This window comes from Schistocerca cancellata, chromosome 8 (assembly GCF_023864275.1).
Source record: "Schistocerca cancellata isolate TAMUIC-IGC-003103 chromosome 8, iqSchCanc2.1, whole genome shotgun sequence".
Taxonomy (NCBI): domain Eukaryota; kingdom Metazoa; phylum Arthropoda; class Insecta; order Orthoptera; family Acrididae; genus Schistocerca; species Schistocerca cancellata.
The window spans coordinates 42,318,874-42,341,883 of NC_064633.1; the positions used below are offsets into that span (position 1 = coordinate 42,318,874).

General features: G+C 44.9%; 1 protein-coding gene across 2 annotated transcripts in view; it reads left to right on the forward strand.

The window, feature by feature from the left end:
- The first annotated feature begins 6,387 nt into the window (after positions 1–6,387).
- LOC126094604 (protein white-like) overlaps positions 6,388–23,010 on the forward strand; it is a 316,644-nt gene continuing 300,021 nt past the window's right edge. For both annotated transcript variants that reach the window (XM_049909079.1, XM_049909080.1), the window contains exon 1: positions 6,388–6,521. In XM_049909079.1, coding sequence (XP_049765036.1) covers positions 6,456–6,521 — 66 coding nt within the window. In that variant the 5' untranslated portion in view covers positions 6,388–6,455. The remainder of the gene's footprint in view (positions 6,522–23,010) is intronic.

The following is a 23,010-nucleotide window of genomic DNA, read 5'->3' on the forward strand; positions in this document are numbered from 1 at the left end:
TCAGTAACGCACAAAGACTATTTGAAGGAAATAAACGAAGTATCGTCTAAGTGTCGTCTTCCTATTACTCAGCGCTGATGCTCTCGAAGTTGTGACCGAACTGGCCCCGACTAGCGACGGGTGACTGTCGTTGACAGGGGGCGCTGCTCTCTGTCTTCCTGGAAGGGTGGCGCTGCCTGCTCTTTGCAATGGCGCGCGGGTCAGCACTAGAGATGGGCAAACTCGTTCATCCTTGGGAACTAGTTCAGATGTTAAGTCCCATAGTGCTCAGAGCCATTTTGAACCATGGGATGCATTCGGACGCGCTGTCTACGCAGCTACAAAAGCGGGTGGTGAAGTTAACAGCTTTCGGGAGAGTAAAATCAGAACAGCCGAACTGGGACTTCAATCAGAGCTCCCGAATGCGAATTTATAGTCCTAGTCAGTGGGAAGTCTCGATCTCTGTGACCATGAGTGGTGTATGTCATACTGTTTTACTTTTTAGTCATCAATCTTCTGACTGGTTTAATGAGTCATGAGTCTTATGACTGTCACGATTTCCTATCTTGTACCAATGTTTTCTGCACAGAGCAGCGTTTACACCCAACCTTGTTAATTCTTTGTTCTATACATTCCAGCCTTGCAATGTTTTTCGTGCGTCGCCATAGTACCACGGAAGTTATTCCCTGTTGTCTTAACTCACGCCCTATCATATGATTTCTTCTTAGAGATTGTGTTTGATCTACACTGCTTCGTCCGCAGCTCGTGGTCGTACGGTAGCGTTCTCGCTTCCCGCGCCCGGGTTCCCGGGTTCGATTCCCGGCGGGGTCAGGTATTTTCTCTGCCTCGTGATGACTGGGTGTTGTGTGATGTCCTTAGGTTAGTTAGGTTTAAGTAGTTCTAAGTTCTAGGGGACTGATGACCATAGATGTTAAGTCCCATAGTGCTCAGAGCCATTTGAACCGTTTTTGGAACACTTCTTCCTTCATAGATTCTCTAGGGAATCTCCTTTCTTAGCAGACCATCTTTCCCATGAACCGTGGTTACATTACCTGACAAAGACTCGGTAACTGTTGCGTCGCATCAGTTAAGAGATGATGGTGCAACCCCCTTCAGCCTGTAACTGGTGTCCAGTGTTCCGACTTCATATCTCTTGAGAGGCGCTTACAAGGCGACCACGCCTACTCGTCATCACACATTTCGCCGAAATGTATGGCATATCAGATCTGGGCCAGGAATGAAATCGGCGGAAGCGAGGACTCCAGGTAGTCGAGTGTTTAGAAAAAAATAGTATTTTTGGCGAGGGTCGGGTGGGACATGGGCCATTGTGTGCAGCTTCCAGGGAGCGGTTGGCCCAGAGGAAAGTGAACAGAGCGGTAATCGAAGATCGTGGGTTCGAGAGCCTATGGGGAAAGCTTTCTTTTAATTTTCAGTTTTTACGTGACTTACACTGCAATTAAGCCAAAATAATGCTCAGTGTATTGTATTTACTAAAATTTTCATAAAAGGCACGAAAAGGGAAAGACAAAGGAGGATTTGGCATTGCAAACAAATTTCCGGGAAGGGATTATAAGGCGTACATAAGAACTTCGTTCACAAACTTAGATACTTTTGTAGAATGAAGGCTTTCACGACCGGTTGACATGGCTGTTGATATACTTTCCGGGATGTGAGGTCGTGGTCCAAGAACTTTTCTGCTCCTTACTTTTGTCCAGGACTGCGCTGGACTTCCTCAGAGGCGCTGCTCCGCTGAGTCTTGCCGAGTCGGCAAGACTCAGCGGAGCAGCGCCTCTGAGGAAGTCCAGCGCAGTCCTGGGCGAAACGTAAGGAGCAGAAAAGTTCTTAGATACTTTTATTATTTTACAGTTGATGATTTCCATGTGCTGGGGTAATATTCATCGTAAAAACAGGGGAAACAGTAGTTTTCTCCGTATCTTGAAAACGTTGTAAACGCCGCATTTTTACAATTACGTGGTTGTTTTGAACTCCCTAAATAAAAACTGACTTGGTTTATATTTATAAAAGGTCCTCTCTAATGTTCAGTTTAGCAACAAACCAAGCGTAACGCATCATCTCGCCAAATACTGACGAGGACAATGGAATGAATTTTTATGCAGTATTTTCGAGACGTGATTTATTTTTCTCTCTCGACGAGATAAGAGCTGTTGCCAGGCTTTTTGATCAAATGCTGGTAGATATTGCAGGGATGCACTTGGGCGCGAGGGAACGGGATCGTATACTGACGACATAATGGCTGGTACGTTAAGGCTGTTTGGAGCCAAGGCAGGAAATGCAGAGTCACTGTTCTGGCATAACATCAAGCGCAGTCACGTAGGCCCAAAACGTTGTAGCAGAGAAGGCTGTGAGACGACGTCAGCCAGTAGAACGCTGACTAGGACGACACGACGACAGCAGCGGCAACCATACGAAGAGCATATAAGCGCCACTCCAGTTAGCCTCAGGCGCGCTGGAAGAGCCGCATTGGAAGACGAGCAGTCATCGTCATAGTGCCGGCCGCGGTGGCCGAGCGGTTACAGGCGCTACAGTTTGGATCGGCGCGACCGCTACGGTCGCAGGTTCGAATCCTGCCTCGGGCATGGATGTGTGTGATGTCCTTAGGTTAGTTACATGTAAGTAGTTCTAAGTTCTAGGGGACTGATTGTTGTGGCGTAGCAAGACAGCCACGCCACTCGGAAGTAGCCGAAATGCACGCGTACCCACACGCCGGCTGGCGTGAGGTCTGAAACAGGATACTTAATGAATGCTATAAAGAAAAGTACGTAGCTCCTCGAATACTTAACTTTATTCCATCATTGTGGTACATCGCTCTTGACGATACAAATGAGACTCTTTAAATACAAGCACTGTAAGGCTAATGGCGCCTTGCTAGGTCGTAGCCATTGACTTAGCTGAAGGCTACTCTAACTGTCTCTCGGCAAATGAGAGAAAGGCTTCGTCAGTGTAGTCGCTAGCAAAGTCGTAGTACAACTGGGGACGAGTGCTAGTACGTCTCTCTAGACCTGCCGTGTGGTGGCGCTCGGTCTGCAATTACTGACAGTGGCGACACGCGGGTCCGACATGTACTAATGGACCGCGGCCGATTTAAAGCTACCACCTAGCAAGTGTGGTGTCTGGCGGTGACACCACACTGATGACCTCAGAAGTTAAGTCCCATAGTGCTCAGAGCCATCGTCATAGTCGTGACTTGTGCATGGTATTAATTGCTTGCATGGAAATCGTATAAGAGGGTTGGAACATGAAAAAAATTTTAGTAACAATGCCGACAGAAACGAGCAACAAACACATGGTATAAGAACTAGTACAGCATTACTGAAACAATATTGTACATGTCACTATGTGGCGCGGCAGATTATACGGCGTGTACCTGCCACGTGCCCATTTAGTCTATGTGGTAGTTTCTCGCTGTTGTCGTCAGACGTTAGTTGCATTACAGTATAACACCATCCCTAATCTGAAGGTATTTTACGAACTACGGCATCAGTGAAGCAGAAAGACCCATTTGCTTTAAAACATGGAATACGGGAGGAGCCATGACGAACTTACGATATCATTTAAAGAGAAAACTTAACACTGTGTTCATAGTTGACAGTAAAAAATAGAAAGTAGCTGATTTGTTGCCTCTATCTACATAATATGCCTTCACCTGCTTCTAGCCTTGGAAAGGGGACAAATTAACATGAGAAAACCAGAGTTGTCCGCCGGCCAGAGTGGCCGAGCGGTTTTAGGCCCTTCAGTCTGGAACCGCGCGACCCCTAAGATCGCAGGTTCGAATCCTGCCTCGGACATGGATGTGTGTGATGTCCTTAGTTAGGTTTAAGCAGTTCTAAGTTCTAGGGGACTGATGACCTAAGATGTTAGCCTGCCGGAGTGGCCGTGCGGTTCTAGGCGCTGCAGTCTGGAGCCGAGCGACCGCTATAGTCGCAGGTTCGAATCCTGCCTCGGGCATGGATGTCTGTGATGTCATTAGGTTAGTTAGGTTTAATTAGTTCTAAGTTCTAGGCGGCTGATGACCTCAGAAGTTAAGTCGCATACTGCTCAGAGTCATTTCAACCATTTTTGAACCTAAGATGTTAAGTCCCATAGTGCTCAGAGCCTGAGTTGTCCAATCTCAGTTTTCACCCTTTAGCACTGACCATTCGTAATGCGGAAACAGTGGCACGGTCCTCGATTACATCATGTTTTTTGAGCAGTATTAAAAAAAAATCAGTAGGAAAATACTGGTGATTTTTTTGTGGCATTCAACCATTTATCACTTTTCGAGACAAGCAACGAACTGTGGACGGACTCTCTTTTATTTGTCCCGTTAATTTAATATTTTGATTCTACGTATCTTGAAACTGAGGGAGCCAAAATGTTTCAATCTTTGTTCGCTTACAAGGGAACCTCCCCATCGCGCCCCCCTCAGATTTAGATATAACTTGGCACAGTGGATAGGCCTCGATAAACTGAACACAGATCAATCGAGAAAACAGGAAGAAGTTGTATGGAACTATGAAAAAAACAAAATTAACAAACTGAGTAGTCCATGCTCAAGATAGGCAACATCAAGAACAGCATTAAGCCGGTATCTCCGTGGTCCCGTGGTTAGCGTGAGCAGCTGCGGAATGAGAGGTCCTTGGTTCAAATCTTCTCTGGAGCGAAAAGTTTAATTTTGTATTTTCAGACAATTATCAAAGTCCAAGCACTTACATATAATCAACTTCGCTCTCTAAAATTCCAGGACATGTTCAGATTTGCTTGGACATATGCAGGATTTGACGGTCTACACAAGGAAAAATTTGAAAACGTTAAAAACATACGTTTTGACAGAGCAGAGGGAAAACTGTGCGACTGTAAACTGTTGCATTCATTTGTTGCAGTTTATGTGACAAACTCTTATGTTTTCATCACTTTTTTGGGAGTGATTATCACGTCCACAAGAAAACCTAAATTATCAAAGTCCAAGCACTTACATATAATCAACTTCGCTCTCTAAAATTCCAGGACATGTTCAGATTTGCAGTTTATGTGACAAACTCTTATGTTTTCATCACTTTTTTGGGAGTGATTATCACGTCCACAAGAAAACCTAAATTATCAAAGTCCAAGCACTTACATATAATCAACTTCGCTCTCTAAAATTCCAGGACATGTTCAGATTTGCTTGGACATATGCAGGATTTGACGGTCTACACAAGGAAAAATTTGAAAACGTTAAAAACATACGTTTTGACAGAGCAGAGGGAAAACTGTGCGACTGTAAACTGTTGCATTCATTTGTTGCAGTTTATGTGACAAACTCTTATGTTTTCATCACTTTTTTGGGAGTGATTATCACGTCCACAAGAAAACCTAAATGGGCAAGGTAGAAGAGTCTTTTTACCCATTCGCCAAGTGTACAAGTTAGGTTGGTCGACAACATATTCCTGTCACGTGACGCACATGCCGTCACCAGTGTCGTATACAATATATCAGACTTGTTTTCCTGTGGAGGAATCGGTTGACCTATGATCTTGCGATGGAATGTTTTCGGTTCCCAATGGAGAGGCACGTCCTTTTGTTTACTAATCGCACGGTTTTGCCGTGCGGTCGCAAAACAGACACTAAACTTATTACAGTGAAGAGAGACGTCAATGAACGAACGGACAGATCATAACTTTGCGAAAATAAAAGTAAATTTTTCACAAGGAGGAAGTTGCTCACGCTAACCACGGGACCATGGCGCTCCTGAGCTCACGCTATCCTTGATGTTGCGTATCTTGCGCATGGACTACTCAGTTTGTATATTTTGGCTATTTTTTTCATAGTTCCACACGACTTCTTCCTGTTTTCTCGATTGATCTGTGTTCGGTTTTTCAAGGCCTATCCACTGTGCCAACTTATAACAAAATCTGAGGGGGGTGCGATGGGGAGGTTCCCTTGTTAGTACGTTTATCACAGGAAATAATAAGAATAAAAAATTTAAAATCGATTATTTCCGGAACCGTTACTTAGAGCGGTTTTAAGGCACAGGTTAAACTGGGGTTGAGAACCGATACAACCGCAGTCGGCCGCGGAAGGTAGAGGTCCGAGGTTCGAGTCACGGTCCGGCACACAGTTTTGATATGCGAGGAAGTTTCAGGTAGAGCAGTTACTAACACTGTAACTGTCGTACCTGAAATATTGTAAAAAGTCTTTGAGGGCTTCTCTTTCACGAGCTGTGTTATTGGTTACGTTCTTCTTGGCCGTTCATCTGTGCTGTCTTCTTGGAAAAACTGTCTTATCAGTGCGGCAGCAGTTGCTTCTATCGCGGATGCCGCAGTCCGTGTGTGTGTGTGTGTGTGTGTGTGTGGAGATGTGCCTGCCTACGCGACCATTGTGTGAGCCGCGGCGGGCTGCAGGGAGAGGGAGCGGCGGCCAGTGGTTCGGCGGGGCGCTAGGCGGAGCCAGCGGGCGGCCAGTCTGCCGTCTGCAGCGGGCTGGCGACGTCGGCCGACATGCACCGCACCGAGAGGCAGCCGCTGCTGCGCGCACGCCCCCGCCAGGCGTACAGGGCCACCGACGTAAGTACCCGCTGCCACGCTCCCCCGCCTGCGGCGCGGGGGACCCGGCCGAACCCGTGCTACGCCTCGACCGAGTGGCCCACCCGCGGACGCCTGCGCTTGCCTAGGTCCACTTGTTGCTCCTACTAGCGCGTCATCACCTACTTCGCAGTTTCTGTCGTGCTCCCTTCTACGGCGTATTTTTTTAAGAACGTATACCATCTACTATTTTGTTAGTCTCGACATCATCCTCAGCGAGTATATAAACATTCGTTTTATGTCACATTACGTTTATACTTGTTCCTAGATGATGAATGCGATATTTCGCAATAATGTGGAACTTATCGGTTTAACATAAGGCTTCTTGATATGTAAATTGAAGGTGGAGGGGGAGGGGGGGGGGAGGAAAGGTAAGGGATTAGTGATGTCAGCTGCATCGGGACATGATGCAGAATTAGCGGCGCCGAACGAAAACGTGTACTGCTCCGGGATTCGAACCCAGGGTCTCGCGCTTACGAGGCAACTGCGTTAACCACTGCGCCACCTCGAAGACAGTGAAATCGCAACTGCGCGGACTAACTCTGCACGCCATTCTGCCCACCCACACTCCCACCGAGCTCCAGCTACCCGCAGTCCCTGTCCAGGCACTCCAGGCTCACTACTCTGAGATTCCAGCAGGAGGTCAGAAGTAGCAGTGCATCTGCACTGAAGAAGGTGGAAGCGTTGCCCATTTAGGCCAATCAATTATATGGTTGCGTGGTATCTGCTCCTTCGCGCATGCCCGAAAGAACAAGACACCACTCACTCGTGTAGTAAGATTTCTTTACACGATATAATTTCTTTTACTGCTTCAGATCTAAAAATTATTCCATACAACTTGTCATTTAGAAATCATTTTGATTTGTTTTTACATATTGGCTGGCTACCCTTCAGACTTTCAGTGCTATTTCAAGACTTTTGTGTCAGCATAATTCACCCCTTTCTGTGCCAAAGTGAGTTTCAAACCGGAATAGTGAAGATCATCCTTTCTTTTCGTGTTGTAGCTATGCCCTTTGTTATTACTTTTGACCTGGGGTGGGTTATTAATAATAAATTTCATAACTGAATGTATGTATTATGAAGGTACTGTGAATATCCCTAGTTCCTTAAATAAATGTCTGCAGAGTGATCTTGGGTGCACTCCACGTAGTATTCTGATTACACGCTTTTGTGCAATGAATACTTTCTCTTAATCATGAATTACCTCAAAATATGATGCCATTTGTAAGCAGTGAATAAACATAGGCTTAGTAGACTAATTTACTGATACTGTTCATCACCAAAATTTGCAATAACTCTAATAGCATAAACAGCTGAACTAAAACGTTTCAGGAGTGCTAGTTCTGCAAGGTTCGCAGGAGAGCTTCTGTAAAGTATGCGAGGTAGGAGACGAAATACTGGCAGAAGTAAGGCTGTGAGGACAGTGCGTGAGTCGTGCTTCGGTAGCTCAGTTGGTAGAGCACTTGCCCGCGAAAGGCAAAGGTCCCGAGTTCGAGTCTCGGTCAGGCACACAGTTTTAATCTGCCAGGAAATTTCAGATCATCAATGTGTTTCTTCCAATCCAATCTGTCATCACTGCACACATCCAGAAATTTTATTCTGCCTTAGCAATAGACTCCTGTTCAAAGTCTATGTTTATCAATTGTGTTATGGCTTCTTTTTGCTGCTGTGCATAGTTATCTATGTTCCAGATGCGTTCAGCCTCTTTCATTAGGACGTTTTCAGTGGATTTAATCAAGAAAAGTACAGTTCTGCTTTTATATGTCATAATTACACGTTAAAAACAGTTGATACCATAGTTTTACATTAAAAAATCACTGCTTGTAGTTATCCAGTTTTTTTCTGGCAGAAATCTACCTCATCTGGTCATAGGTTCGAGGCGTCACTGTAATTTCACCCACAAAACACGGACACATTTTCACTTCACGATCTGTCTGTATCGTACTTATCATATTCCACTTGCTGAATGTGCAGCTACGACAGATTTTATTCACTGTATTCGTAATAAAAGTCTGCAGCTGTTGTCGGAACAGTAGTGATGTTTTACAGCAGTTAGCTCACGAAGTATGATAATTGCGAAACAAAAAGATCGTATGTGAAAATGTGTCGATGTTTCTAAGTGAAGTGACTTCGGACCTTTGAACAGATGATATGAAACGCAAATTTCTACCGGACAAACGAATAACTATTAAATCCACTGTAGATGTCTTAATGTAACGGGCGAAATGCGTCCGTATCATAAATGACTACAGATTGTAGCAGAAAAAAAATGTCACGTTTCAACTTATAAAACGAGTATTGTCAAAATTTACGGAGATACTTCCATTGACTCGAGTTGATATTTGTGATAATCAAATTTTGAATTCACAATCAGAAGCAATACCCAGTTTAATTTGGTTTTATGCGTTGTGGCTAGAGCCTTGGCTGAGTTCATCTGCCTTCACTCACAATTTTTTTTTATTAAAAAGTATGTTAAATTTTGAGTCCGTCAGGTGCTTATTATCACAAGTAAGGCTGTCATCAACCCGAATATCGCACTGGGTGTTGTCCTATTAGAAATGGTACACCGTTGGCTTCCTCCGACTTTTGAACTTACTTACCCACCACGTTATTGGGAGACCTACAGATTAACGTGGATGCTGAAAGGCTGTACAGCTCGGCATTTTTCACATTAGAAAACGTTACCTGACCTGAAAGAAGTGAAAACAGACAGAAATTCTACAACTGAACGGGGATAGAACCGCTGAGCTCCGGATTATGAATATGGCACTTTACCGAGCAACAACGTAGTTAATTCTTTATTATTTGGAGACAGCAGTTGCTAAATGTCTGAAGCTATCATAGGTAAGGACACTGTACACTCCAAACCCTAGATTTATTTGCACAATGGATTCGCTCTCTTACGTGCGTTAGCATTTCAAATACTTACCCACTACACGTGTTGTACAAACGACACTTACGACTTATTTCGTATCTCTCATTTCCTGTCCTTTAGAGTGTGGACAGTGTCAGACACGTGTCAGAAAATTAATAAAATAGTTGTGGTACAATCAAATATGTAATTAAATTATGTAAATGCAACTACGACCACTGCATCTCATTCTGCCGTTCACGTAATGTGTTTAACTACGTGCGTACGCTGAAAAAACATTCCAGATTTTCTGAAAGCCTCGTATTTATCCTATAATATTTCATTTTATGAACGATTTCGACATTATATCGGCGTCACTACATACGTAATAACGCTTAATATGTGTAATTAAACCAACGAAAATACGCTTTGATGGTAATAAAACTAAAACGTTCATACAGTTGAGCGCGACTGCGACTTTTCACACAAATCATCTCTGTAAGCTCTTCTTTATCTGACAGTTTCCACATTGCAGTGATAAAGATACAGGTGCTATCAGATCGAGCTGTATGTTCTTGAGTAATGAAGCAATAACGTTCATTTATGTTTCAATTACTTGTTGCTACTCATTCTCAAGTATATAAAATAGGCTGGTATAGTTCATTAGTACGCTACTGAAATGTTACGTAACGCAGCTCGGTGAATACTGCACATAGACAAGTGTGTATGACGAAGTGTAGCCGGTCCAGCTCGGAGGAAATGCCGTCTCAACCGATAATAAAAAGGCGGCGGGAAAGACGTGATGTTATTATTTAACGTCCGTCTACGTTCAGATTATTAGTGGCGGATTATCAACTCGAAAATGACAAGAAATAGGAAGGACACCGTAAATAGATTTCTTCCAGGAACTGTGTGTGTATTCGTCTGAGGTTATTTGGGAAACCATAGAGACTTATGGGTAAGAACGGTCGGGTCAGGACTTAAATTTCCTCTTCCCGAATAAGCGTCTAGTATATTCGTCGCTAATTACAGGCACGCGGGCCTCTGAAGCCTTTCCCTTATAGCTTACGTGTATTTACACAAACCATTATCGACAGACCGTGGTTCATGACACTTAAAGTCCACGTGAAAATGTAACATCACTCACTTCACTAATTTCCACAAAAGCATTCGGTGCCGGCCATTGTGGCCGAGCGGTTCTAGGCGCTTCAGTCCGGTACCGCGCTGCTGCTACGTCGCAGGTTCGAATCGTGCCTCGGGCATGGATGTGTGTGATGTCTTTAGGTTAGTTAGGTTTAAGTAGTTCTAACTCTAGGGGACTGATGACCTCAGATGTTAAGTCCCATAGTGCTCAAGCATTCGGTAAAAAAAAATTTTTGGAATATTCACAAGGTGTTGTGTCACCGCCAGACACCACACTTGCTAGGTGGTAGCTTTTAAATCGGCTGTGGTCCGCTAGTATACGACGGACCCGCGTGTCGCCACTGTCAGTGATTGCAGACCGAGCGCCGCCACACGGCAGGTCTAGAGAGACTTCCTAGCACTCGCCCCAGTTGTACAGCCGACTTAGCCAGAGATGGATCACTGACAACTACGCTCTCATTTGCCGAGACGATAGTTAGCATAGCCTTCAGCTATGTCATTTGCTACGACCTAGCAAGGCGACATAGCATTTGATATTGAGATTATAACATGTACCGTCAAGAGCGATGTACACCAATTGTGGATTAAAGTTAAGTATTATATCAACTACGTACTTTATTTGCTACTATTAATTCCCTTAACTGTTCCAGACCTCACGCCAGTCAGCGTGTAATTAAACGCGTGCATTTCGGCCTCCTCTAGCAACACAGTGTTGGCTCTTCTGCCAACACTTCACAAGGCATACAAAAACTAATTTCAGACGTGTATGTGCGCTCCATCTGTTAGCAGAAGAGAGCCTGAAACTATGTACAATAATTACCTGGCTATCGGTTTTTGATATTCTGTTGATATTATGAGTCTGTGATATTATGTCTTTCTGTCTCATTTATCTTCTACTTTTCCCTTGCTTATCCCGTATACTACGACATCCACTTTTTCAGGATTTAGCAAATTTTACATTTTTATTTCACCGTGATAAGGATTCCCCCCCCCACCCCCTCTGACGCCACTGTCGTTAAGGTGTCCTAAAAGTCTGAGGTGGTGTGCGCCTTACGTTTTTGAATGGTGTAAATTTCGTTCTCTGAGTTTTCGTATCCTTATACTTTGTGTATCGTTTACTCTGAGAGATTGGATGCGGGAACCAGTCCAGCATTTGCCTAAACGAGCGAGTAAAACCGCCTAAAAGCAGTCTCAGGCTGGCCGGTGTCCACCAGCCCACGGTCGCGCGGTTTCGTTTCGTGTGTGGGGTTCACTTACCTGTGTAGCCAGTTGGCAGCGCTGCGCCCTACGCCATACGAGCAGGTCAGTTGCAGCTCATTTAAAACAACAGCGTCTCCTCTCCTTTCGGTGAAACAGCCGCAAAGTTATTTCTTGCTTTGCTGCAGTTCAAACACACTCAAAATTTATACGCTCTGGCGATATCGTTTTAGCACCCCAATCTCACGCCAGCGTCGCTGTTTTCCTATTCTGTATTAATACACAGGCTAGGGCATTAGGCTAAAGAGCAAGTGCAACCTGCTGCACATGTTCATAAGAATGAAATGAAACCATTTTTTCCCTTCATAACTGCTTTATTTCATCGGAATTATTTATACATGACGGTTGACCAATTTTACCTACTTTGTCGTTTCCACGTGAATCTATGTGAAAAATCTACAGAAATAAAACTAGGATATTGTGTCTTGAAACAGTATCAAATTGCGCTAAAACATATGGTACATAACACATTGTTGTCTTTTAAAACAAGGTAAAACCACAGCACTTATAGGTACCCTTGTAGACCTATCTGGTGTGGTTATCAATAGGTAAGGAGCACTGCATATGATGTGCCTATGTTGTTTTTTTAACGGCATGAGCATGTAATACTGCACAAGTGATTTTAGTAACCTGTTTAAGATTATTAATGAGACGTAACGATACGCCGCTCGAAATAGGCATTGGACCTGTACTGATCCATTGTAATGCTCTAGAAATAAACCTTATAGAGCTGATGTCGATTTAGAGCCACCGTGAAGTTTATCAGATTCATAAACGCACATTATACAGGGTGAACCACGGCTCTACCGACAAACTTTCAGAGGAGGTAGTATGGACAAGAACAGGGGAAAAAATTCTACTAAAGGAGGGCGCTAAAATGTATACCTTAAGAGCTACGAACACTTCTTCATCTTCAATGCTATGAAACAAATCTCTTGAGATGACAAAACAAGAAAAAAAGTGCAGCAAATATAAACTCCAAAATGCATATCTTTAGCGTTTTGAGCGCCTGTTTATGTTACTACTGTGAAACACATCTCTTCTACGGAACAAGTGCTCGTAGCTTTTAAGGTATGCATTTAATGGACAGGGATTGCTTCTTTGGCCCATACTACCTCCTCTCGAAATATGGAAAGAGCTTACAGTAGATTTGTTTCACAGTATAGAATCTACATCTACATCACTAACTGATCCCTCCCTCCCTCCCTGTTCTACTCGCGAATGGCACTTGAGCAGAATGATTGTCAGTATGCCACTGCGTTAGTTCTAATTTCTCGAATTTTGGTAATTTCGTGACTCTTTTGTATCGCTTGCCACTGGAGTGTGTTGAACATCTCAATAACGCTCTAACGCCGGCTAAATGGACCCGTGGCGAAACGCGCCGCTCTTCGTTGGACCTTCTCTATCTCTGCTGACAGTCCTGCCTGGTAAGGATCGCAGACTGGCTGGCTGGCTCTGAGCACTATGGGACTTAACATCTATGGTCATCAGTCCCCTAGAACTTAGAACTACTTAAACCTAACTAACCTAAGGACAGCACACAACACCCAGCCATCACGAGGCAGAGAAAATCCCTGACCCCGCCGGGAATCGAACCCGGGAACCCGGGCGTGGGAAGCGAGAACGCTACCGCACGACCACGAGATGCGGGCAATCGCAGACTGATGAACAGTACTCAAGAATCGGTCAAACAAGCGCCTTTTCAGTCACTTCCTTCGTCGATGAGTTACATTTCGTTAAGGTGCTTCCTATGACGAAGTAGTGCTGTAAACTCTTAAAACGCGCATTTTAGAGCCCATTAGAAACCCTTTGACCATTTTGCTTTGAATAATCGTTCATTTCATATCGCTGTGTATTAATTAACCATTATCCTGGGACACCCTGCATAAAAAGCGAAGAGATAGTTCGATAACTATCCTAGAACAAGCCAAAATAGCAGAGAATATACACTCTTGGCCATTAAAATTGCTACACCAAGAAGAAATGCAGATGATAAACGGGTATTCATTGGACAAATATATTATACTAGAACTGACATGTGATTACATTTTCACGCAATTTGGGTGCATAGATCCTGAGAAGTCGGTACCCAGACAACCACCTCTGGCCGTAATAACGGCCTTGATACGCCTGGGAATTGAGTCAATGAGCTTGATGGCTTGTACAGGTACAGCTGTACGTGCAGCTTCAACACGATACCACACTTCATCAAGAGTAGTGACTGGCGTATTGTGACGAGCCAGTTGCTCGGCCACCATTGACCAGACGTTTTCAATTGGTGAGAGATCTGGAGAATGTGCTGGCCAGAGCAGCAGTCGAACATTTTCTGTATCCAGAAAGGCTAGTACAGGACCTGCAACATGCGGTCGTGCATTATCCTGCTGAAATGTAGGGTTTTGCAGGGATCGAATGAAGGGTAGTGCCACGGGTCGTAACCCATCTGAAATGTTGCGTCCACTTTTCAAAGTGACGTCAATGCGAACAAGAGGTGGCCGTCACGTGTAACCAATGGCACCCCATACCATCACGCCTGGTGATACACCAATATGGCGATGACGAATACACGTTTCCAATGTGCGTTCATCGCGATGTCGCGAAACACGGATGCAACCATCATGATGCTGTAAACATAACCTGGATTCATCCGAAAAAATGACGTTTTGCCATTCGTGCACCCAAGTTAGTCGTTGAGTATACCATCGCAGGCACTGGTGTCTGTGATGCAGCGTCAAGGGTAACCGCAGCCATGGTATCCGAGCTGATAGTCCACGCTGCTGCAAACGTCGTCGAACTGTTCGTGCAGATGGTTGTTGTCTTGCAACGTCCCCATCTGTTGACTCAGGGATCGAGACGTGGCTGCACGATCCGTTACAGCCATGCTGATAAGACGCCTGTCATCTCGACTGCTGGTGATACGAGGCCGTTGGGATCCAGCACGGCGTTCCGTATTACCCTCCTGAACCCACCGATTCCATATTCTGCTGGCAGTCATTGGATCTCGACGAACGCGAGCAGCAATGTCGCGATACGATAAACCGCAATCGCGATAGGCTACCTTTATCAAAGTCGGAAACGTGAAGGTACACATTTCTCCGCCTTACACGAGGCATCACAACAACGTTTCACCAGGCAATGCCGGCCAACTGCTACTTGTTTATGAGAAATCGGCTGGAAACTTTCCTCATGTCAGCACGTTGTAGGTGTCGCCACCGGCGCCAACCTTGTGTGAATGTTCTGAAAAGCTAATGATTTGCATATCACAGCATTTTCTTCCTGTTGGTTAAATTTCGCGTCTGTACACGTCATCTTCGTGGTGTAGCAATTTTAATGGCCAGTGGTGTAGCGAAGGAACTGTTACTCTGGAGAGGGAAAGAGAGAGAGAGAGAGAGAGAGAGAGAGAGAGAGAGAGAGAGAGAGAGATAGATAGAGAGAGAGAGAGAGAGAGAGAGAATGAAAATACCAGAAAATTTGCCTCAAGGGCAAGTTAACATGCGTGTTCTTTCTCATGATGTCTAATACGACTCTCTTTGTATTCCTATTTTTATGGCTCATGGACACTTTGTCGAACATTCGTGCATCTTTCATATATGCCAATCTTTTAATTGCTACTTTCACAGCAAACCGGCGTTTTTATGGACAAAAAAATGGCTCTGAGCACTATGGGACTTAACATCTGAGGTCATCAGTCCCCTAGAACTTACAACTACTTAAACCTAACCAACCTAAGGACATCACACACATCCATGCCCGAGGCAGGATTCGAAGCTGCGACCGTAGCAGTCGCGCGGTTTCTCGGACATCTCTCCATGTTAAACTCACTTTGAGAAATATTTTCTGGTATTCTGACTCGTTTTCAGATGATCTCTTCGCTGTTAAGATTGTGTGGGGAGTTCTGTTTTGTCACGGGTTCTTTACTTTGGGCCGCATAGTAATAGTGATACGATTCGCTGATGACATTGCTATCCTGAGTGAAAGTGAAGAAGAATTAAATAATCTGCTGAACGGAATGAACAGTCTAATGAGTACACAATATGGTTTGAGAGTAAATCGGAGAAAGACGAAGGTAATGAGAAGTAGTAGAAATGAGGACAGCGAGAAACTTAACATCAGGATTGATGGTCACGAAGTCAATGAAGTTAAAGAATTCTGCTACCTAGGCAGTAAAATAACCAATGACGGACGGAGCAAGGAGGACATCAAAAGCAGACTCGCTATGGCAAAAACGGCATTTCTGGCCAAGAGAAGTCTACTAATATCAAATACCGGCCTTAATTTGAGGAAGAAATTTCTGAGGAATTTCGTCTGGAGTACAGCATTGTATGGTAGTGAAACATGGAGTGTGGGAAAACCGGAACAGAAGAGAATCTAAGCATTTGAGATGCGGTGCTATAGACGAATGTTGAAAATTAGGTGGACTGATAAGGTAAGGAATGAGGAGGTTCTACGCAGAATCGGAGAGGAAAGGAATATGTGGGAAACACTGATTAGGAGAAGCGACAGGATGATAGGACATCTGCTAAGACATGAGGGAATGACTTCCATGGTACTAGAGGGAGCTGTAGAGGGCAAAAACTGTAGAGGAAGACAGAGATTGGAATACGTCAAGCAAATAATTGAGGACGTAGGTTGCTACTCCGAGATGAAGAGGTTAGCACAGGAAAGGAATTCGTGGCAGGCCGCATCAAACCAGTCAGTAGACTGATGACCAAAAGAAAGTAATCAGACCGCTAATTGGCGGCCTGGTGCAGCAAAAATTGCAACCAGGCGTCGCCTAGGCGGGTTGCGTGTCGCCGGCGCTGCAGGTCGGTCACGTGGCTCGCCGGTCGGCTTCGTCAGGTTGCGTGGGCTCCTTTCTAGTCCTTTCCTCCGGAGCGAGGCTGCAAGCCAGGGAGAGGCGCCGCAGGTGCTCGCCGGGCAACGAACGCGACACCCCTGCGTCAGCTGTAGGGAGCGCCGCTCGTTGCGTGACTCACTTCGGTGTTTTCATTTGTTTTCGGATTATGTTTGTAGCTGACGCCTTCAGAAAGGGAGTACATCTATGACACGAAGACATCAGCAACAGATTTTTTTTTTCGCCATCCTTCAGTCGCCTAAAGTGATTTGCGGAAAGTATAAGAAACACGAACCCGATTGTTCCGGAAGTATGTCTTGTAAAGTGGCCAGCCACATGGATGTGACCCTCTATCAAAAGTCTGAAGTATCACGTTTTGCAACGCGGACCGTTGTGGTATACAGGGTGTTACAAAAAGGTACGGCCAAACTTTCAGGAAACATTCCTCACACACAAAGAAAGAAAATATGTTATGTGGACATGTGTCCGGAAGTGCTTACTTTCCATGTTAGAGCTCATTTTATTGCTTCTCTTCAAATCACATTAGTCATGGAATGGAAACACACAGCAACAGAACGTACCAGCGTGACTTCAATCACTTTGTTACAGGAAATGTTCAAAATGTCCTCCGTTAGCGAGGATACACGCATCCACCCTCCGTCGTATGGAATCCCTGATGCGCTGATGCAGGCCTGGAGAATGGCGTATTGTATCACAGCCGTCCACAATACGAGCGCGAAGAGTCTCTACATTTGGTACCGGGGTTGCGTAGACGAGAGTTTTCAAATGCCCCCGTAAATGAAAGTCAAGAGGGTTGAGATCAGGAGAGCGTGGAGGCCATGGAAATGGTCCGCCTCTACCAATCCATCGGTCACCGAATCTGTTGTTAAGAAGCGTACGAACACTTCGACTGAAATGTGCAGGAGCTCCGTCGTGCATGAACCACATGTAGTGTCGTAGTTGTAAAGGCACATGTTCTAGAAGCACAGGTAGAGTATCCCGAATGAAATCATGATAACGTGCTCCATTGAGCGTAGGTGGAAGAACATGGGACCCAATCAAGACATCACCAACAATGCCTGCCCAAACGTTCACAGAAAATCTGTGTTGATGACGTGATTGCACAATTGCGTGCGGGTTCTCGTCAGCCCACACATGTTGATTGTGAAAATTTACAATTTGATCACGTTGGAATGAAGCCTCATCCGTAAAGAGAACATTTGCACTGAAATGAGGATTCACACATTGTTGGATGAACCATTCGCAGAAGTGTACCCGTGGAGGCCAATCAGCTGCTGATAGTGCCTGCACACGCTGTTCGTGGTACGGAAACAACTGGTTCTCCCGTAGCACTCTCCATACAGTGACGTGGTCAACGTTACCTTGTACAGCAGCAACTTCTCTGATGCTGACATTAGGGTTATCGTCAACTGCACGAAGAATTGCCTCGTCCATTGCAGGTGTCCTCGTCGTTCTAGGTCTTCCCCAGTCGCGAGTCATAGGCTGGAATGTTCCGTGCTCCCTAAGACGCCGATGAATTGCTTCGAACGTCTTCCTGTCGGGACACCTTCGTTCTGGAAATCTGTCTCGATACAAACGTACCGCGCCACGGCTATTGCCCCGTGCTAATCCATAAATCAAATGGGCATCTGCCAACTCCGCATTTGTAAACATTGCACTGACTGCAAAACCACGTTCGTGATGAACACTAAGCTGTTGATGCTACTTACTGATGTGCTTGATGCTAGTACTGTAGAGCAATGAGTCGCATGTCAACACAAGCACCGAAGTCAACATTACCTTCCTTCAATTGGGCCAACTGGCGGTGAATCGAGGAAGTACAGTACATAATGACAAAACTAAAATGAGGTCTAACATGGAGATTAAGCGTTTCCGGACACGTGTCCACATAACAGCTTTTCTTTATTTGTGTGTGAGAAATGTTTCCTGAAAGTTTGGCCGTACCTTTTTGTAACACCCTGTATGCAGGAAGAGAGTCAAGGAGGCTCTGCGCCAGGGTTCTCGACTGAGGATTCGTGACGCGGACAGCCCGATCGAGGTGCTCTCATCGAATCTCGATTGGGTTCTAATCCGGAGACTTTGGTGGTCTGGGGTGTACGAACAATTTAACAACTTCGCTGTTTCGTAAATGCGTCCACCCTTGGCCCGAAAGCCAGTGATCACGCCCTTTTGGACGTCAGGCAAATCGCTCCGTTTCCACTTAGGACAAAGACTGCAGTGTCCCTGCCTCCCCCTGACAGCCCTTATATACCATCCATTGCTAGTGCTGTTGAATGCCGTCTGAGTGGTTATTGCACGTTGGTGTCAAACACAGGCGGTGGTCACGTTAATGTGACTGGACCGTGTATTTTACCAGTGAGCAGATTTGTCAACTTCTTAGCTTCTATCTTTCTTGCAAGTTTTTTCAGTGTGGATTCTTTTTAAGCTCATATTTTAGTTGGCATTGTTTCTCCCCGTTAGGTCCCGTCACTGCAGTACACTTCCCCTTTCGTTAGCCATCCCAACAGCTATTCTCTTTCCGTTTATCGACATTATTTTTGGGAGTCGTGCATACGAAGAAAATAACTTTTGTGCACGTCTTCTGTATTGTGCACCTTCTTCCTTAAAAAGTGAGATGTTCATTTCACTTAGTACTAAAATCTATGGCCGGACGACTTGTCTGGCATAGGGGTCGTAGATTACGTACATAAATCCTAGTTGTGAATCAGCCTGTATGTTACTGAAAACCGTTTCAAACTCCCCATAGTACAGTAGCTCCTGAAACTCAATACAGACAAAAACCGCGACAGGGGACTTTTAGTGATATCAATTAGTTGAACTTCTTTGTATCACGATTCTAGGATAAAGTAGTAATACCAGTCGCATACTTTGTGCTTATGCTCGCTGTTTTAGCATAGAATTTCGGCAAAATTTATTCGTACTATTATCGCCCTTTAATCGCCCTTGCCTGTGCTACACGAATTCTGTTATTGTAGCTAATCGTTGACTCTGGTAAAGAGGTTTTACGTTCTTTCCTTTTATTTCAGTACCATCTTTCAGAGTACAGCACTGCGTAGGTAAATAGGCCTATCTACAGGACCGGTTTCTCTGGAAAGTTACTAGCAAAACCAGTAAGTGCAGTACTTTATGTAACATCTAGCTTTCGACTGCTGCGCGTTTTGTGTCAAGGCAGTAACCGTTGCAATCGCAATCTTCGCGAGGCTCTGCATTTTTGCTTTTCGGACCAGATAAGCCTCTCATTATTTATTTATGCCAGTACAAGATAAATACCTACGCTGGGTGTTCCCAAGACACTAATTTCTTTAACGGCCTGTACGACGCATTTCCGAGAGAGAGGCTGTTATGGCTTCTGTCAGAACTGCGGGTCAAAGTCCTTAAAATCACAGGTATCCAACCTTTCTGGTATGTGGAGCGCAGCGGATTGTCGAGGAAAGGGAAAAAGGAACTGAAACTTCTGCCAAGAGTGTTTTAAGTTACAAAGGCAGTTCGTCGTGGCCTCCTAGATCCGTAAGCCGAGTTGCTCGTATGCAAGCCCCGTAGCGGTCGGGCAGTGACCCGACCACCGCCACAGATCGCGAAGCGTTGCCTGTGTTGTGTAACGCAGCCTGTAATGCACAAGAGGTGGCCGTGTTCGCTTAATTTGGCACTAGATCCCACAGACTGTCGAATTGTAGTATTTCTTCATTGAGGGAAGTGGCAACAAAACGACTATTCACGTTGGTGTGTAGAATATATGAGTCTGGCGATATACCATCTGACTTTCGGAAAAGCATCATCCACACAATTCCGAAGACGGCAAGAGCTGACAAGTGCGAGAATTATCGCACAATCAGCTTAACAGCTCATGCATCGAAGCTGCTTACAAGAATAATATACAGAAGAATGGAAAAGAAAATTGAGAATGCGCTAGGTGACGATCAGTTTGGCTTTAGGAAAAGTAAAGGGACGAGAGAGGCAATTCTGACGTTACGGCTAATAATGGAAGCAAGGCTAAAGAAAAATCAAGACACTTTCATAGGATTTGTCGACCTGGAAAAAGCGTTCGACAATATAAAATGGTGCAAGCTGTTGGAGATTCTAAAAAAAGTAGGGGTAAGCTATAGGGAGAGACGGGTCATATACAATATGTACAACAACCAAGAGGGAATAACAATAGTGGACGATCAAGAACGAAGTGCTCGTATTAAGAAGGGCGTAAGACAAGGCTGTAGCCTTTCGCCCCTACTCTTCAATCTGTACATCGAGGAAGCAATGGTGGAAATAAAAGAAATGTTCAGGAGTGGAATTAAAATACAAGGCGAAAGGATATCAATGATACGATTCGCTGATGACATTGCTATCCTGAGTGAAAGTGAAGAAGAATTAAATGATCTGCTGAACGGAATGAACAGTCTAATGAGTCACGAAGTCAATGAAGTTAAGGAATTCTGCTACCTAGGCAGTAAAATAACCAATGACGGACGGAGCAAGGAGGACATCAAAAGCAGACTCGCTATGGCAAAAAAGGCATTTCTGGCCAAGAGAAGTCTACTAATATCAAATACCGGCCTTAATGTGAGGAAGAAATTTCGGAGGATGTACGTCTGGAGTACAGCATTGTATGGTAGTGAAACATGGACTGTGGGAAAACGGGAACAGAAGAGAATCGAAGCATTTGAGATGTGGTGCTATAGACGAATGTTGAAAATTAGGTGGACTGATAAGGTAAGGAATGAGGAGGTTCTACGCAGAATAGGAGAGAGGAAAGGAATATGTGGAATACACTGATAAGGAGAAGGGACAGGATGATAGCACATCTGCTAAGACATGAGGGAATGACTTCCATGGTACTAGAGGAAGCTGTAGAGGGCAAAAACTGTAGAGGAAGACAGAGATTGGAATACGTCAAGCAAGTAATTGAGGACGTAGGTTGCAAGTGCTACTCTGAGATGAAGCGGTTAGCACAGGAATGGAATTCGTGGCGGGCCGCATCAAACCAGTCAGTAGACTGATGACCAAAAAAAAAAAGTATTTCTTCTTTCCTGTTATTTTTATGTTTCTGAACTTATATGACATCTCTGTACATTGTAGCTTTGTAAAGATTAAACCTTGATAAAACTACAGTATCGGAGAGTCGAATTTTGTGGTCTCCTGGTCGAAGTGCATGGTCTGTTAGTGCCTAAATATCAGGTTTGACTTTGTGAGACACTGGAAAGATCCAATCCTGAGTCTGAATTCGTAAAACAGCTACCGTCTCTATACCCTCTATACCCTCTCATGACGTTTCCAGCATTAGGACACAGAAACATGTCTCGAGCGACTGTTCACAAAACTTAAATCACCACGGATGAAAATAATGGCCCAAGTGGTTAAATAACTTCGTCCGCTGTATCCGGTAACTCATATGTGCCAACTAAGCGATCTGCAGAAATGCAACATTTTAGAGACATACTAAGATGGAGACCATGCAGCTCGTTAGAATGAAATTACAATGAAATGAACACCCTTAGCTGCTTACAGGCGTTGACATACGTCAACAGGGACAGGTGAAGATCTGTGCCCCGACCGGGACTCGAACCCGGGATCTCCTGCTTGCATGGCCGACGCTCTATCCATCTGAGCCACCGAGGATACAGAGGAAAGCGCGACTGCAGGGATTTATTTCTGGCACGCCTCCCGCGAAGCAGGAGATCCCGGGTTCGAGTCCCGGTCGGGGCACACATTTTCATCTGTTCCCATTGACGTATGTCAACGCCTGTAATCAGCTAAGGGTGTTCATTTCACTGTAATTTAGAGACAATTTTCCGACCGAATCATAATAGTGGAAGGCGAATTCCTTTTAATAGAAACTGGCCAGGTGGTAGGATTCAGTACTTACAGAGAAATAGATGTGCAAAATCTAAATGCTTGTCACCCTGAGCAGCGGAGTTAAAGACAACGCACTTTAGAGACACCAGTAACCAACACTTTTGTCAAAAGAGGAGGTAGGGGGTGAGAGAGAGAGAGAGAGAGAGAGAGAGAGAGAGAGAGAGAGAGAGAGAGAGGAGGGGGCGGGGAGAGGGAAGGGGGAGAGATGGGTGACGGGGTTGGGGGTGGGAGGAAGTAGCGGTCGGGGATGGGAGAGAAGGGGAGGAGGAAAGAGAGTTGGAAGAGGGGAGAGGGAAGATAGAAAGAGAGAGAGGAGGAAGAGTAGAGAGAGAAAGAGGAGTTATGGAGGGGGAAAAATGAGGAAGAGAGGGAAAAGCCAGAGAGGGGGAAGAGACAGCGTGTGGAGGCACCAAAAGAGAGAGAGGGGCGGCGAAGATGACACGATACTTCTCATAGAATCCCCGGTTTTAAGTTTTGTACAGTGCGTATCAGAAATTTTTTCAAACAACTTTGTGATTGAC